This window comes from Notolepis coatsorum (genome assembly GCF_963971535.1).
Source record: "Notolepis coatsorum genome assembly, chromosome: 7".
NCBI lineage: Eukaryota > Metazoa > Chordata > Actinopteri > Aulopiformes > Paralepididae > Notolepis > Notolepis coatsorum.
Window position 1 is genome coordinate 128,723,576 of NC_140171.1, and position 17,256 is coordinate 128,740,831.

The 17,256-nt window shown below is 51.5% G+C and overlaps 1 protein-coding gene across 2 annotated transcripts in view; it reads left to right on the top strand.

Annotated features, from left to right (window-relative positions):
- The window catches only part of pik3r6 (phosphoinositide-3-kinase regulatory subunit 6), a 131,016-nt gene that overhangs the window by 48,891 nt on the left and 64,869 nt on the right, over window positions 1–17,256 (top strand). For both annotated transcript variants that reach the window (XM_084319386.1, XM_084319387.1), the window contains exons 2-6: window positions 604–688; window positions 1,672–1,770; window positions 8,425–8,516; window positions 15,223–15,300; window positions 15,729–15,861. In XM_084319386.1, coding sequence (XP_084175512.1) covers window positions 625–688; window positions 1,672–1,770; window positions 8,425–8,516; window positions 15,223–15,300; window positions 15,729–15,861 — 466 coding nt within the window. In that variant the 5' untranslated portion in view covers window positions 604–624. The remainder of the gene's footprint in view (window positions 1–603; window positions 689–1,671; window positions 1,771–8,424; window positions 8,517–15,222; window positions 15,301–15,728; window positions 15,862–17,256) is intronic.

Here is a 17,256-nt window from a genome sequence, read left to right on the forward strand (position 1 = left end):
TGCGCGGGAGCGTTTGGCCATGTGCGTGTGCGCGCACAGGCGCACGTTAGAGGGAACATTGCCTGTAGGATTGTCATGAAGGAATCACTATGATTCCTCCCAAATAAAGCCCTTAAGAACACGGAGCACACCAGCCTGTCAAGTTAAGTGTGCTCCTCAGCACTCCTAAATCCTGCTCTCAGCCATGGCCGAATCCAAGCTTAGGGACGGTTGGGGAATCCCACAACCGGCCCTAAGATGTCTCAAATGGCCCTGAGAGCAAATTTCTTGTCGTAAGTCCATTGGAGAATGAGACCCATTGTGTTTTTGAAGGGGTCAACAGAAAGCTCAGAGTCTCAACAAAAGCCGGTTGGGTGAAAACACAAGTCGCTCAGCCCCACGCCCCCCCATCACCCTGTGTGACTCTGTGAATCCCAGTGGACACTTATATCTTTTTGTGAATATGTTTGTTTTGTAGCAAGTCATTTTGTTGTCGCTGCCATCTTTAGCGTTATGAATTTCTCCATTCAGAACTAGTGTCTCTGCTATAACCTAATGACCTGTCCGGTGGCTAGGCGGCTAACTAACGACCACCATCTGTCCCCTCACTCTTCCTGTCTGCAGGCGTGAGGCCGTGGTCCCACCATGTATCTGAGGGACAAGTCCCTCTGGGATAGCTCAAGAAGTCCACGCAGCATGGAGCCGACAGGTGTGAACACATTCCACACAAAGAATACCGTCAATGCAAATACATATTGTACAAATAAACTCTGACACACACACAGAACCATGCACACATACACACACGCACGGTCGCACTCACACACACACACACACACACACACACACAGACACACACATACTGTAACTGGTCCTGTACACACAGAAACCCGCATGCACACAGACAAAAACATATCCACTCTTTGCGTGACATTGTGTATTTAGTAGGGATGTCCGATATTATCGGCCTACCGATATTGGCATGAAAATGTGCTATCGAAAACTATCGGTATCGGTTTTCCAAAAAAATTTAAATTTTTTTTTATTTTTATTTAAAAAAAAAATTATTTAACCTTTATTTACCCAGGCAAGCAAGTAAGAACACATTCTGATTTTTTTATTGTCAAAAGTATGCATGATGTTGTGTTAATTCCATGATAAGAGATAATGTTAATTAGCTGAAATTATTCAGTTTTTTGGGGGGGGGGGACCCTGCATATATTGGTATTGGTTGATATCGGTTGATATCGGTATCGGAAATTAAGAGTTGGACAATATCGGTATATCGGTATCGGTAAAATAGCCAATATCGAGCATCCCTAGTATTTAGACTTTGGTCTACCGGCAGTTTGTCTGAGTTGTACTTATTCTGTTCTCTAGATATCTTATGTATCGTATTCAACTGTATTGTATTTATCTTCACTATTCGTTAATGAATTAATTGATTTAATCTCACAGCTCTGACTGTATAGTCTTCAAATCTGATGCAACACAGGCCCATTAACCCTTTCACTACCACACTTCCAACGGGTTAACCCTTTCACTGCGACAATACAGAAGGTTAACTATTTCACTGCCACACTACAGAAGGTTAACCCTTTCACCACCACACTACAAAGGGTTAATAGAGACGTGTTCTGTTCATAATAACCTCTAGTCTGACCTTTAACCCTGTGACCCCTGCCCCCACAGGCTGTGCCCCCACGGTGTCGGAGGCTGACCTCTACCGCAGCGTCCAGTCGCTGCTCAGAGAGATGGACACCCAGCAGCCGCACGCCGGCCTCAACAAAGGTACAGGTTACACTATACTGCATTGTAGTCTTTTCTCTCTTTCCAGTTGACTCATCTATATATATTTATTTATATATATTAGGGCCGAATATATATATATTAATCGATTAGTCAACTAATCGGTCGAAAGGAGCCGTAGTTAAATTTTGGCCAATCCTAGTCGACCATCCAAATCCTTAGTCGGGGACAGCCCTAATATATATATACTGTATATATTTGAACCCTTTCACTGCGACAATACAGAAGGTTAAACCCTTTCACAACCACACTACAGAGGGTTAACCCTTTCTCAACCACACTGCATAAGGTTAACCCTTTCACTACCACACTACAGACGGTTAACCGTCTGTACTGTGGTAGTGAAAGGGTTAACGTTAGGTTATGACTATAACCAAGTTCTGTTAATTAGGGGTGACGCTTGGCATCACTACTGCACTATCTCGCGTACGTGCACGCGTACTGAATAAACCACAAATGTACCTCTAATACCAGTATTAGTCTGACCACACCCCTCATCAGCTTACCTTCATAAGCAGGTGTGTGGTCACCTGCTCTCCTCCTTCCCAAGCTTTCACCACAAGGTGAGGTCAAGGGCTGCAGCGGCCGTCTGATGCCAAGCGTCACCCCTAATTAACAGAACTTGGTTATAGTCATAACCTAACGTTCTGTTTCATTAGGGGCTCTGCTTGGCATCACTACTGCACAAAGGGAGGCCAAGCGGAGCCGCTGGCTGACAAATACACCCCGCTGACAGCCCCCCAAAACCATCAGAACAGGGAGGGCCGAGCCCCCCCGACCCCCCCTAATGGAGGGTATCCCCCCTATTAGAGGCTTCACGGGAAGGCGACGGACCCGACCGTGCGAAGAGGCACTCAAGCAACTTAACGCACAGGGTGAGCAGACCGTGGCTTGACCCCACGACTACACACACGCACAACCCGCATGCCACCCGGGAACGAACGGAGGAACAACCTCGTTACTGCCCCCAGAATCACGGGGTCAAGGGCAAACCCAACCCCGTGGCAAGGCCGTAGCAGCGGAGCGCGAAGGAAGACCCAGACCCACCAAAAGGACTGGACTCCCTGGAATGGGGGCCCGGAGAAGTCCATGATGCCAGCATCAAGACCCCACCAGGTGGGCACGTAGTGCCCCGCCCCCCACATCGCCAGCGTATTCGGACAAAGGCCCCCCAGTTACTGCACCTGGTAATCCCAGGCGGTATCCCAAGTACTAACCAGGCCAGAACCTGCTTAGCTTCCGAGATCGGACGAGATCGGGCGTGTTCAGGTCGGTATGGCCGTAAACCGAGCGGGCCCCGTCCCCCCAACAGTACACCGCCTGGCACACTAACCCTGCAGAACAGACAGTCAGCATGGCCGTAAGCACACAAAAAAGGTTAACCAACGGAAGCAGGCAGCGCACCGGGGAAAAACCAGGCAACAGGCTGTTAACCCTAGCCTGGAGACTGCGGACGAGACAGGCGCCAGAGGGGACAGCTGAACACAGCCGCCCCGGCGGAAGGAGCGTAAGCTGGCGGTGTTGCATGACCAAGCCTCCATTCAAAAACCCCCACCCAGAGGGGTCGAGGCAGAGAAGGCTGACACGATTGGCAGACGTCATGAACGTGCAGGGGCACCCTCAAACGGTGAACCCGGGAGTTGACACTGCTCCAACACACCAGGGAATCAACCACCTCGGTGTTACCCAATGCGGTGGTTGTTCCTATAACCCCTCAAGAAAAAACTCCAAAACACACCTGCGGGTATACACCGGCTATACCGCAGTACAAGTGTTTCAGTTTCCAAAAAGGGTTAACCCAGGCCTACGGGTCGCAAACATCACTTCGGACCGGGCCTGGCGGTACGGGAAGCACAGGGTCACCAGAGGAGGTCAAAAAACCACCCCCACAGGCCCCTCTTCGCCATGCGTGAGAGAGGAGCGAAAAATAATGGAGAACCAGCCCCTAAGCACACCGTACCTGGTATTCCCCGGCGGTCTCCCAACCAAGTACTAACCAGGACCAACCTGTGTAGCGGCCGAGATCCGACGAGATCGAGCGCGTACAGAATGGCATGGCTGTAAGCCATGACGACAGTGCTGAGTAAAAACATACCCAACCAGGGTCTCCATAGCGCTTAACCCTGTGACACCCAGACCGACCTGGCATTTTTCCCCCTGAAAAAAGCCCAAGTCCCTCAGGGTACCAGAACAGCAGATCTGCATCCCCGGCGGACAACGGGTTCAACTGATCTGGACCAGCGTGACCAGAACCAGTCCCGTGCCCTAACCACGCCGACATGCCTACTCCAGGAGAAGGGCAGATATGCGTGTTGATCTTAACATGAAAAGAAGGCGCCACCCAGACGTTCGGACGAACCGCGCCTGGTGGCCCACCCCAAGGGCGTGAGACCCCACTACATATGTTCAGATCCATCCCGTCATCATCCCCCAGACATGAACGAGAATCCGTCGACAACCCACCCAGGTCATGGGATGTGGTCGTCGGAAGAGGAAAAACCCCCATCTCAGTTGCTTTATAAAAACGCTGTTTCAACCACAAGCAACCAAGGCGTGCCAGTCAATCGCCTGTTTACAGCGAGCTAGCACTATACGTGCGTCGGGACACACCCCCATCAATGAACAGGCTATTTAGACCTGTCATTGAATCCCCAAGGCGCCCAGGGGAACGACAAGAGGGGTGTGACACTCCCTAACTCCAACACTTCTGGAATAGAAAGAAGGAAGCATCAACAGTATGTATCCCAGTCTACACAGCCGGGGTAAAAAATGTTCACATTTTTACATCCCACCACCCTCCCATAGGAAAGAGACGGGGATCCCCAGAGAGACTTCCCACGCGAGCTGTACAGATTGAAAAGAATATATTGCACCTTGAGCCATGTAAAAAACTGGTTTTAGGGCCTCCGGGGAAGAGGCACTGAACCCATACACACTCAATAAACGAATTGAATCGAATATACATACAATAGAAAAGGACCCTTCTAGAGGGTCCACTCACTTTGACAATCTGAGGAGGAAGGCTCTGTACTCTGATGGAGGCTTCCTCACATGGAAGAAGGAGTCCGAACTCACAGAAGGCCTGAATAGGCGCTTGGTGAGGAGGAGCCCTGACCACCCCCCCTAAAAACAGATCCATCACATGGACCTGAACAGCACACGGAAGTCCTACCAACAGAGACGCGCACGGTGACGTACTCTATGGCGGGGGAATTCCTGCGGTGCACACCTGGGGTGTACCCCTGACCGACAGAACAATGGGGAGAGGAAAGGTTACCAGTTCACCCCTTTACGACCCCACACCCATGATACGACGTAACGACAAAAAGAGAATATGACACAGTCATAGTCAGCTCTATGAAGCGTTTCACAGCTCCACACAGCGCATGAGCTAACCTGCTATCTGATTTTTACTAAGGAAAAACACAGAATAGAGAGGGCTCTAAGAACCCCGGTCCAACATACACATGTGCTTCTGTGGCCAGTACAACCCAGTTGTAGGTCACATGACACACACAACCCATCATCACCTACAAAAAATGGCAAAAACACTCAACAGAGGAACGCCGTTTTTTTCACAATGAGAGAATACATCATTCTTGATTAGTATCGACCACAGGCCTTGCTAAGCACACATGACAGCAACCAAACCAATTTCCCTTTAGGAAATAAGTTTCTCCAGCAGATTTAGCACAACCTCAGCAATCAAGCTAAGAGTTACATCGTATCCCTACCACACAAAAGACACAATTAATGCACAACATGTCTGATAGGAGGTGATAAAGTCCCCAGGGAACCGGGGGGGAAAAACACAATCCTCCTATTTTACCCTCAATACGGCCAGTTAAAACAGGAAAACCTGTTAATGTGTGAACACACTGTTCATTGTCATTACAGTCTGAGAAAGAACATTCTTTTACTCACTTGTCACCAAGCATAGCTTCATAGGTTAGTTACCTTAGTTGTGAGTACACGGCCGTGTTACTCACACAACAACCAGATCATTACATCCCGTTTGCACGGAGAAGCTAACTGCCAGTGACAAAAACAGCTCACACATAACCCGCAACGTATCCTAAATGCATTGTAGCAACACACGTTTTGGGAAAAACACCGTTATTCACAATACATTTAGCAAAGTAAAACCAGAAGACGTGTTATGAGGTCTGGTCAACCCCGTTCCTACCCGGAACGCAGATCAGCGAAGTGCAGTCACAAGACACCGTAGAACACAGCCGTCCTGTGTTGTTCGATCCGGGCAGCGTCGCCGCTCCAACCAGTCGCTACAGTCCTCTTTGTTGACGCAATCCCCGTCCAGGCTCAGGGCAGGGTCGACGAACATCCCCTGTCAAGGATGACGTCGTGGTCAAGAGTGTAAAACATGTTAAAATCAAAGCACGTTCAACAGAATAGCATCAAGCTAACGGCTGCTCCAACCGTTCGGGTGCTATTGCTTCTGCTCGCGAGACGCCGATCTAACGACGCACGCGATCAGAAGCGAGCTCACGGCGGCGCGCGAGAAGCTAAGCTACCCCGCGCCAGGCCATGGCCATAGCAGCAAGCTAACGTTACCTAGCGACCACGACATGCTAGCCCCGCAGCTAACAGCTGACTGGCTAATAGTAGGCCTTAAGCAGGCCATGCAGCGATCCAGCAGGCTAACGCAGCAGTTAACAGCTGACCGGCTAACCGTAAGCTATGAACATGTAAACAATGACATAACACTCACCCAGACAGGCCGCCGTTCTGAACCTCTCCTCACTTTTTAAGAGAAAAGAGAAAACAAGATGTCAACACCGCTTCACAACGGTGACATTATCACATCCGACGGAATCAGCACAGTACCAACTGGCCTGTGTAGCTGACTTTGAACATGAATCTGCCGCTATCGCACATTACATGCACATATCCCCTCGTGAAGGAATACTCTCATTTGGATATGAAAGATGGGGCCTTAACACGGTGACAGAGAGAATCCACTCGTCCAGAACACACAGGGATCACCAGTGTCAATGGTCGCGGCCCACTAGTTAAAACTATAATGGTCTCCAGACCAAGGCCTTCTGTCGCCTAGGTGGCTGAACAAAGGACCCTAGTCTGGGGCCGGTTTCCATAAACTTTGTCAAGTAGCCCCCATAGCACTAACAGACAAGTGGAGCCCGCCAGCAAACACTACTCACCCAACCTGGAACGCACCGCTTCTCACAACAGCGGCATGTCCGACAGTTCAGCTGTGGCCTGACAGGTTTCACCCCAACAAACACAGCAAGGAACTGCAGTTGAGAAGCATGCAGCGGCGTGCTCCCAATACGAAAACCGGTGGAGGGTTTTTAGAATGATCATCATCTTCCAGACACTCCAGTACGAAGACAATATCGCCGTATTTTCTCGAAAATAGTGAGAGAGAAAATAAAGATATGATGTCAACGTATCCTTGTTTCCCAAAGCTGCTCCTAAACCTTTCTTCCAACATGGTGTCAAGTGTGGGGATCTACCGAGGCACTTCTTCCTTGTGGTGAAAGCGAGAAGGAGGAGAGCAGGTGACCACACACCTGCTTATGAAGGTAAGCTGATGAGGGGTGTGGTCAGACTAATACTGGTATTAGAGGTACATTTGTGGTTTATTCAGTACGCGTGCACGTACGCGAGATAGTGCAGTAGTGATGCCAAGCAGAGCCCCTAATGAAACAGAACCTTCTGTAGTGTGGTAGTGAAAGGTTAACCGTCTGTAGTGTGGTAGTGAAAGGGTTAACCTTCTGTAGTGTGGCAGTGAAAGTGTTAATGCTGCACAGTTGCTTCATATAGTAGAGACATGTTCTTGATTTGTTCCCTGCACTTGTGTATCCAGATGGGTTTATCTCGTAGAAATGTCTACTACCCTAACCCTGGCCTAGCTGTCTACTACCCTGGCCTAGCTGTCTACTACCCTGGCCTGGCCTAGCTGTCTACTACCCTGGCCTGGCCTAGCTGTCTACTACCCTGGCCTAGCTGTCTACTACCCTGGCCTGGCCTAGCTGTCTACTACCCTGGCCTAGCCTAGCTGTCTACTACCCTGGCCTGGCCTAGCTGTCTACTACCCTGGCCTGGCCTAGCTGTCTACTACCCTGGCCTAGCTGTCTACTACCCTGGCCTGGCCTAGCTGTCTACTACCCTGGCCTGGCCTAGCTGTCTACTACCCTGGCCTAGCTGTCTACTACCCTGGCCTGGCCTAGCTGTCTACTACCCTGGCCTAGCCTAGCTGTCTACTACCCTGGCCTAGCTGTATATTTGATATTTGTCGGCAATGTCACATAACAATGACAATGGTGACATCACACTGAAACATTTCCTCTTTTCAGCCGTCGATGGCTGTTCAGTTGTTAGTCATCGACCACAGTCTGGAGAAAAGTGTGGCAGTCACTTTGTTTAGCTTTGGAAATGTTGAGAATTCATTCTGCCACTTTTGTGTGTGTGTGTGTGTGACTGTGTGTGTGTGTGTGTGTGTGTGTGTGTGTGTGTGTGTGTGTGTGTGTGTGTGTGTGTGTGTGTGTGTGTGTGTGTGTGTGTGTGTGTGTGTGTGTGTGTGTGTGTGTGTGTGTGTGTGTGTGTGTGTGTGTGTGTGTGTGTGTGTGTGTGCGTGCGTGCGTGCGTGTGCAGGCATGCTGAGATGGACACTGCATAAGAAGGTGCAGAATAACCCGGCCAACAGCTTGGCCCTGGTGAGGGTCGTCATCAAGGAGCTGGAGAAGGTACATTGTTAACGATAGGTTATGTAGATAACCTAGTTATATTAGTATAGGCTAAGCTCCCGCTCTGAGCCTTACGAGATACTCTATATCGCCTGTGATACCTAATGTATCTCCCACGAACAAAAACACATGCACCCCACCTGTATGGGGCCCCGCCCCTTATGGTGGCACCACCCATATAATCATGACTCTGGTCATGACACACCCTTCCTCGCCAAAAACCCGTCCCAGGAAAAGATCCCTCAAGAGGGAACTCAGGGCGCGCAGAGCGGGAGCTTAGCCTATACTAATATAACTAGGTTATCTACATAACCTATCGTTATATTTCGTATGGCATCGCTCCCGCTCTGAGCCTTACGAGATAATGGGGAAGAGCGGGTGCGAGACCCGACAGATGTACCCCCTGAGGACCCGTAAGCCCACATCAAGGGGTGCGGGGAGCCCTGTCACCCCATCCTTCCTAACGAAGGGGGGGCGCAGTCAACTCCACCTGAATGCGAACAAGAGGGAGCCAGAACCCCTTGAACACACCGTACAGGCGGAACCACGTGTGACTCAACACACTGCGGCCCATACCCATACACTCCCGCTACCCGACCAAAGGACGGGAAGCAGGAAAGGCCACAGACCCCAGAACCGCCTGGGAGACAGAACCCCCGGTCATGTCCATGAGGTAAAACCTTACAAAGGGGCCCGGCGAGGACCATGAAGCTGCAGCACAGATGTCCTCCACCGAGGCCCCACCCAGGAGAGCGGCAGAGGCAGCCACCCCACGAGTGGAGTGCGCCCTGACGCCCCCAGGGGGATCCTGCCCAGCCAGCGTGTAGCAGAGGGTAACACCCTCGCACAACCAATGGGACAGGCGCTGCTCCGACAGTGCCTTACCAGCACGAGCCCCACCGTAACAGACAAAAAGCTGGTCGGTAACCCTGAAATCCTGAGTACGGCTGAGGTAAATCCCCAAGCACGGACTGGACATGACAGGTGAAGGCCCGCATCTAACTCACCAGTGTGAGGAGGAGGACGAAACGCCTGAACCACAATATCCCGGGAGCGGAAGGAACTCCGGATATTCTCAGGCACGAAAGCAGGATTAGGTCGCAGAGTGACACCGCAATCGGTCCGAAAAGACAGGCACTCTGGACGTACCGAGAGAGCACAGAGCTCACCTACGCGTTTAGCGGAAGTGACAGCCAGAAGGAACGCGGTCCTGAAGGACAGCTGTCCCAACGGCGCCCGCTCGAGCGGCTCAAACGGGGCCAAGGACAACCGACCGAGGACCAATTGAAGATCCCAAGTCGGAGCCAAGGAGCGTTGCACCGGCTTAACGCGTCGAGCGCCAAGCAGGAAACGCTTCACAAGAGGGTGGCTGAACAAGACATCCCCTCAAACCCCTCATGATAGGAGGATATAGCTACTGCATATACCCTCACCGTCGAAACCGACAGTCTATCAAGGAGAGACTGGAGGTAACTAAGGACAGCAACCAGGGGGCAGGAGACTGAGTCCTGGCCCCCCGCCTTACACCACACTTGGAACATACGTCATCTGCCCGCGTAAGCGCGACAGTGGAGGGAGCATGCGCATTCCAGATGGTAACACCATCAGGATCAAGAACCTGCGCCCCTCAACGTACCCGTCCCAACAACTGACCTAACAGATGTATGGGGAAGAATCCCTGGCGGCACGGCATCGGTCCCAGACCTGCCTGGCCATGTCCAGACGCAATCCTCACCCGTCAGGATGAGGGCCGCCCCGCGACAGTACACCTGCACCCACATTCTCCCTGCCGGGGATGTGGGGAGCCCTTAGGCCGCGCAGATGGAGGACGCCCATAGCCAGCCGCCCGCCGCCTGGTGCAGACAGGGGGAGCGTACTCCTCCCTGTCCGTCGATACACGACACTGACGTCGTATCGTCCGTCCTGATCAACACCATTTGTGGACCAGAAGGACCGCTTTCAACACCAACACATTGAACGTAGCGCAGACCGGGCAGCATGGTTTGCCAGCTGCCCCCTACTGCGTTGGCCCGACGCATCACCAGCGAGGGAGGCGTCGGTGAAAACGCGACGTGAGACAGCGCCGTAACCGTCCTAGGACGGAACCTCCCGAGCGTGTTGACAACACGCTCCGAGATGGATGCCCATAGCCCTCCAACCGTTGACTGGGAAGAGGAATACTCTACATCCAGTCTACAGCAACCCCAGGCTGGTAGAGACCTGCCTGGTACGAGACCTGACGATCCACCTTGACCGCGAAGGACCAGAACGTCATCAGGGCAGAACACTCCGTAACCCCGGATGACGCAGAGGCCCCAGTGCGGCCTCCACGCACTTGGTGAAGATGCGGGGAGCCAGAGAAAACCGAACGGCAGCCTCTGGTACTCATACGCTAACCCTGCAAAGGAAGCGTAGGTAAGCCCTAGGATGGAAGATCGGGGATGCGCATACGCATCCTACAGGTCTATGGAGGAGAACCAGACCCCCACCTGACAGTGTTCAACAGGTAGGAGACGATCCAAAAAATGCTGAACCTTCCCATGGGACAGGTCCAGCCTGGGTCTTACACCCCTCCCTCCCGACTTCTCGGGCAGAGAACACCGGGAGGAGAACGCCACGACGATGGCTTGCTTCGTCCACAGAGATTGGATCTCGTCGACCAGAGCTGTCCCTGCTGGAGACCCCGACAACAGGGTCTGTACCAAACCTGAAAACGGGTGGGGTTGTGTAAACACAAGTCCCCGCCTCCCATTCTCTCCATCTACCTCGACATATGGTACTGCCGTAGTCATATGTGACGACACTCCCAACGCACCCGCCGTCACGTGGCGCAGGTCCGCCAGGAACTGTAGATAGTTGGCCCGGTCCCCCCCGCTGTGCGAAGACAACCCTGGAATCGTGCGAGGAGCGCGTTCCGTGTCGGAACACCTGACCCTGACACCACCCACGAGGCAATCGCACCCAAGGGGGAACCCCGACAGAAAAGGGCCTGTCTGATACGGGGGGCTTCCGATCAAAAAAGCCCCCCCACTGAACACCCCTCCAGAACATGCTGAAGGAGTTGTTCCGCAGCCGGACATGCAAGGTGTAAGGCCCCCATGGGTTCCTACACACCGTAGCCCTGCAGTGATATCACTACCACCCCAAACCATGTGAGCTGCGACCACTTGCCAATATTCCAGGAGTGGGAGCACCAACATGATACCTGGCCTGGCGAAGGCGAGGCCGGGGAAGCCCGCACTGTGTGCCTCAAAAGGTTTCGAGCCCCCCTGCTGACAACACTTAAGTTGACAGACGTAACACCAGGCTCAACCAACACAGTTCAAGGTGTGGGAGCCGCTTGACAGCACAACATTCTCACGGACAGACCCAGGCTCAGCCATCAACTGGGTGTCAGCCCCTGTCTCCATGAGAAGCGAAGAATGGGGCCGCATACGCTTCAATGAAGGTTCGCGGCCCGCAGCCAAAGGAGAACGCTCAGAGCCCCGCCTCTGGGGATACCAGAGAGAGGATTGAACGGGGAGCGGGCTGCTCGCGGCAAAATGACGACGGAGTGGTTTACCAACACCGAAATCACCCAAAATGGCCGATCCCTCGGCCGCCAAGACTGTCGGCCTCGCGATACCCTGTCGATTCTCCAACCAGGGCACCACTGGCGGGGGAAACATGGCCGCCTGTCGAGGGCCCCGTCATCGCCGCTGACGAGGCCGTGCTCTCCCTTCTTCTGGCTGCGCGGTGTGAGGCGGTGTAGGGCCTAGGACAATACCGCCCGCGCTCCAGCAGAAGACCAAAATCCCCTGCGGAGAGGGGAACCCTGAGCGGTTATAGCTTGCGGCTGGGTCAAAGCTAATAACGTCAACATCCTCGACGGAGTGGTTTACCAACACCGTGCGCGATGTGTCGACGTCGGCCGGCCCTCAAGGCCCCTCCACCAGACACCATTTCTGTAATAGAAAAAACACCAATTCGAACACAGTTCTAATCGTTGCCAATTCCATACCGTGGCGGTACAAGCCTTAACAGCCCACCAGCCACTCGCCAGGCCGACCCATGGTGTCGGCCGGGCGGGGCATTGTTTCAATATATCAAAAACAAAGGACTGACGTTAACATGGAGCACCAGTGGTGATTGCAAACAGCACCCTCCACTGTGGTGTGGACCATGAAAAGGTTAAATGAATAAAAAGAGCTAAACCACAAAAACTGTAGAATGAGCAAACCCATACACACAAAGTTTAAGGGGAGACGGACCAGACCCGTCTTCATTCAAAATATTCACAACAGAACACCAGCCCTAGTTTAGCCCATTTACCAAAAAAGGTAAACAAAGCCCCCCCCCCGCACTACTCCCCCAGTACACCGATTGACCGTCAGTATGAATGGTTTGAGAGGAGAGAAAGCTGTAGCAAGACAGACCTTCTCATAGCAGAGTGACAAAATGAAACAATAGCCCCCTACACAGGGCCGCCCCAGGAGATGGGGGGCCTCGCGTCTAAAAACGCACAGGGCCTCACATTTCTCCCAAGCGGCCCTGCCCTTATACTACTGCAGCCTAACGCCAGGCAATGTGGAACCCAAGACAACAATTGCCTGTGCACAGACACGCAACATGTTTACCATGTCGGCTGGACCCATAGCCCCACTACCCGACGCCAACCCAGATGGGAACACCGTTCAACAAACCCCGCCGGAACACAAGGTAATACCAGGCTAGAACCTAGCCACGACCTACCCCTGTTGTCAACCCATTTACCCGAAAAAGGTAAATAGAACTCAAAACCCCACAACAGCTACCGACTGACCTTCATTGATGAACCGGGCAAGAGGCGGGAGAGTGACAACATCTCACGGCGGAGACATTAAAACAGCATAGCAATTAGCAGTAGTGATAGCATGCGGCAGTAGCGATAGCATGTTAGCATAGCTTTAGATGTTTTAGCAGCACGCCCAAGACAGCTTGGAAACCGTTCCCTGCAGAGAACGTTCACCAAACCATCTTGCCCCTGGCGCCAACACACAACAAGGTTGTGTTAACAACACAAACCAGCATTACCAACACTAATACCCATGCCTGAAGACACAGGGCCTACCTGAGTACAAGCTGGCCCGACAGCCAGCCTTGTACAGCTGAACCTCGATGTGCAGTCATCAAACGAGGAACATCACAGGCCCGTCGTGTCGCCGAAAACATGCGTCGAAGATGCCAGGGGCCAGCAACCTCCGGTAAGCTTCCAACATTATTAATCTTCCTTAATCTTTTCATTCCGCTAGCTCGCATGGTGCATAGCATCCAGTACGCTGGGACGAAAATAGAGGAAGGGTGTGTCATGACCAGAGTCATGATTATATGGGTGGTGCCACCATAAGGGGCGGGGCCCCATACAGGTGGGGTGCATGTGTTTTTGTTCGTGGGAGATACATTAGGTATCACAGGCGATATAGAGTATCTCGTAAGGCTCAGAGCGGGAGCGATGCCATACGAAATATAACTACCACACTACCAAAGGGTTAACCCTTTCACAGCGACACTACAGAAGGTTAACCCTTTCACTACCACACTACAGACGGTTAACCGTCTGTAGTGTGGTAGTGAAAGGGTTAACCTTCTGTAGTGTGGTAGTGAAAGGGTTAATTCAGCCACCGTGGACCACCACGGCTAGATCAAATAGGAAATGAACAAAACATTATAATGTAGCTGGATTTCCCAAAGCGCAACCAATGACAGAACCAGTGATTAGAAGTAGCACTTCATAAGTATCCAAATGTGTATTACTGTATTTTTGTATCTTTTCAACCATTTTACAACAGTTCCTGTTTGTTCAACAGAGTCTAAAGGTAAAGCTTCTAAATCGGATCTTGATTATTTATTTTCCAGCACCTATTTCTTACCTTGTATTGAGCAGGCTGTTTTTGGTGGGTGTGGCACACACCAAATATCTGATTAATTATCCCCATCCCTGCCTGGCCACCCCACACCCAAAAAGAAAAGAAAAACGTTTTACTGTTAAACTGGACTGTAGATTAGGTAGGCAGTGTTCCTGGCTCCAAAAAAGGACAGCTAATCGATCATTTAAAGCTAATTGATTGTTTGTGTCCTGGTATGAGGGGGATCATTGTGAACAGCTTGTTTTTTCAGGTAAGAACCCTGGCCACACGAGAAGGAGAACCTATGTCATTTTCCCGCAGCACATACAGTACAAACCCATTTTACATAATGTGAGACAGTAACTTTAACTTTTTGGTGTGCTACAACTTGCACTAGAACCAAAACAAAGCGCGACAAGGATGTCAATCAAATACCTGCTTCCTGCCACCACTGCCACAAAACTATTTATTTCAAACCCCACCTTCTTTTCTTGATCCTCCAATCACAACAGTTGCCTTCACAAGGGGTTTGAGAGGAAACACTGAATGTCATAAGCTACCATTTCATTTCAGCCAGCAAGAGGCCACAAACCTACTTAAAGTCGATGTTTTATGACCTCATTATAACTTATTACTTTCCTCAGTTCCATCCCCCAGACATCCCCTCCATTCTGCAATCCCTGAGATGTAGCCACATGTACACTCACTCAGCTATCCAACCGTCCGGAGAGTGAGAGAGTGATGTTTGTTCTGTTCTGTGGTAACATTCGAGATTAGGCAATGTTGCTGAAACCCAATCCATGACTGACATGGTGCGTGTGTTGTTGTTTTTTTATCTGCAGGCTGAGAGATCTGAGCGGTCGGAATGTCGCAGATACATCATACCCCTGCTGCACACGCTCATGTATGCCGTCATACAGGTTTGTAGCCCCCAAAATCTGCGCATGTCGCCAGACTCTAGTCATCATAACAATGCGAGACACGTCGGGGAACCTTTTCCATCGCAGTGGTTTCCCTCAAGGGTAAATGTAATGTGTGAGTGAGAGCTTTTTAACCTTCTGTAGTGTGGTTGTGAAAGGGTTAACCTTCTGTAGTGTGGTTGTGAAAGGGTTAACCATTTGTCGTGTGGCAGTGAAAGGGTTAACCTTCTGTATTGTGTTAGTGAAAGGGTTAACGCACTGCACCCACTGTGAACATCACGGTTCTGCTCTTCATGCAGTGACTTAGTGTGTGTGTGTGTGTGTGTCTGTGTGTGTGTGTGTGTGTGTGTGTGTGTGTGTGTGTGTGTGTGTGTGTGTGTGTGTGTGTGTGTGTGTGTGTGTGTGTGTGTGTGTGTCCACGCTTATAGACGACATACATCCCAGATGAGCTGTACAAGCAGGTGTACGACTTCTGCAAGAGGCTCCTGACTCTCCCCCAGCCGTACTGCACTGTAGGCCTCAGCTACACCAGACACATGAAGACTGAGCGCTTCACTCCAGGTACTGTTCACTGACATTGTACTTTTCCTTAAATGCAGACGTTGGGGAGGTTACTTTAAAAGAATTACCTCCGGCTTGGTCAGTCGTCCCTACTAACACAATTGGCAGTGTTAGCGGGTGGGAAGCCGGTGGGGTATGTGTCCTGGTCGTTGTAAACTGCGACTCCTACTGGTCGGTCAGCAGGGAGGGGATCTGGGGGGAAATGGCGTGACCCTCCGCACGCGTTACGTTCCCCCAGTGAAACTCCTCGCTGTCGACTTCCGCTTTGAGATGTTCGGGTAAGCGGCCATAGAAAGCTCCCGACTGTGACGGCGACATTCTGGTGAACAGCCACATGAAAGAGCTCCCGGTCTGTGAATATCAAGAAAAGGAAGTAAAATAATTCAAAGCGAAATAAAAAGTGACAATTCAAGGATATAAGAGAGGAGGAGGGTTGAACACGAGAAAAGGCGAGAGAAAAGCGACCCCAGAAGGAGTACAAATGGTGGCGCTGGAGATGATTCAGACTAGCATGCCGCAGTGGGCAGCTAGCATGCAGGCTAGCATACAGGCTAATATACAGGCCAACATCCTGCAGATCGCCCAGGACATGTGGGCTAGCACACGGGCTAACAAGCTAGCTAACCAAGCTTTACAAGATAACATACGGGCTATCCAAGCTGGCACGCGGGCCTGGCTGGAGAAGGAGCTGCAAGCTAACATGGAACTATGGAAGTCAACACGAGGAATACGACGCAGCGGGGGATACAAGCTAACAGGGTGTGGGACCGCAGCGAGGCCTGGCTGGAGAGGGAGCTGCAAGCTAACATGGAAGTTAACATGGTGAATACGACGCAGCGGGGGATACAAGCTAGCGTGGTGTTGGACCGCAGCGGGGCCTGGCTGGAGAAGGAGCTGCAAGCTAACATGGACGCTAACATCAGGAATATGACGCAGCAAGTGATACAAGCTGGTTTGGGAGAGGTGAAACGGACGGCCCCCAGGGGAGGGACGGGGAGGTGCTGGATACAACCGGATCAACCAGGACTCGGGCACCCAGGTCGGCCGGACCATCCGCACACAAGATGCAGGCGCGGAGGTCTCCCGGGCCGGCCAAGATGCGAACACGGAGGCCACACACACCAACCGGGACCCGAGCACCGAGACCAACCGGACCAGCCAGAACTTGAATAACGAGGTTTCACACACCAAGCAGGACTCGAGCACTGAGGTCATACACACCGACCAAGATTCAATACCATATGCATATAATGTGATAGTGAATGGATTCGAGACACATTGCAGACAACACACAGACCACTGGGGGACATATAATACAAATAACACATACTAGACTAAACTGTAGAAACTAACACACATGACGCACAACTACGCATATTATTTGATAGTGAATGG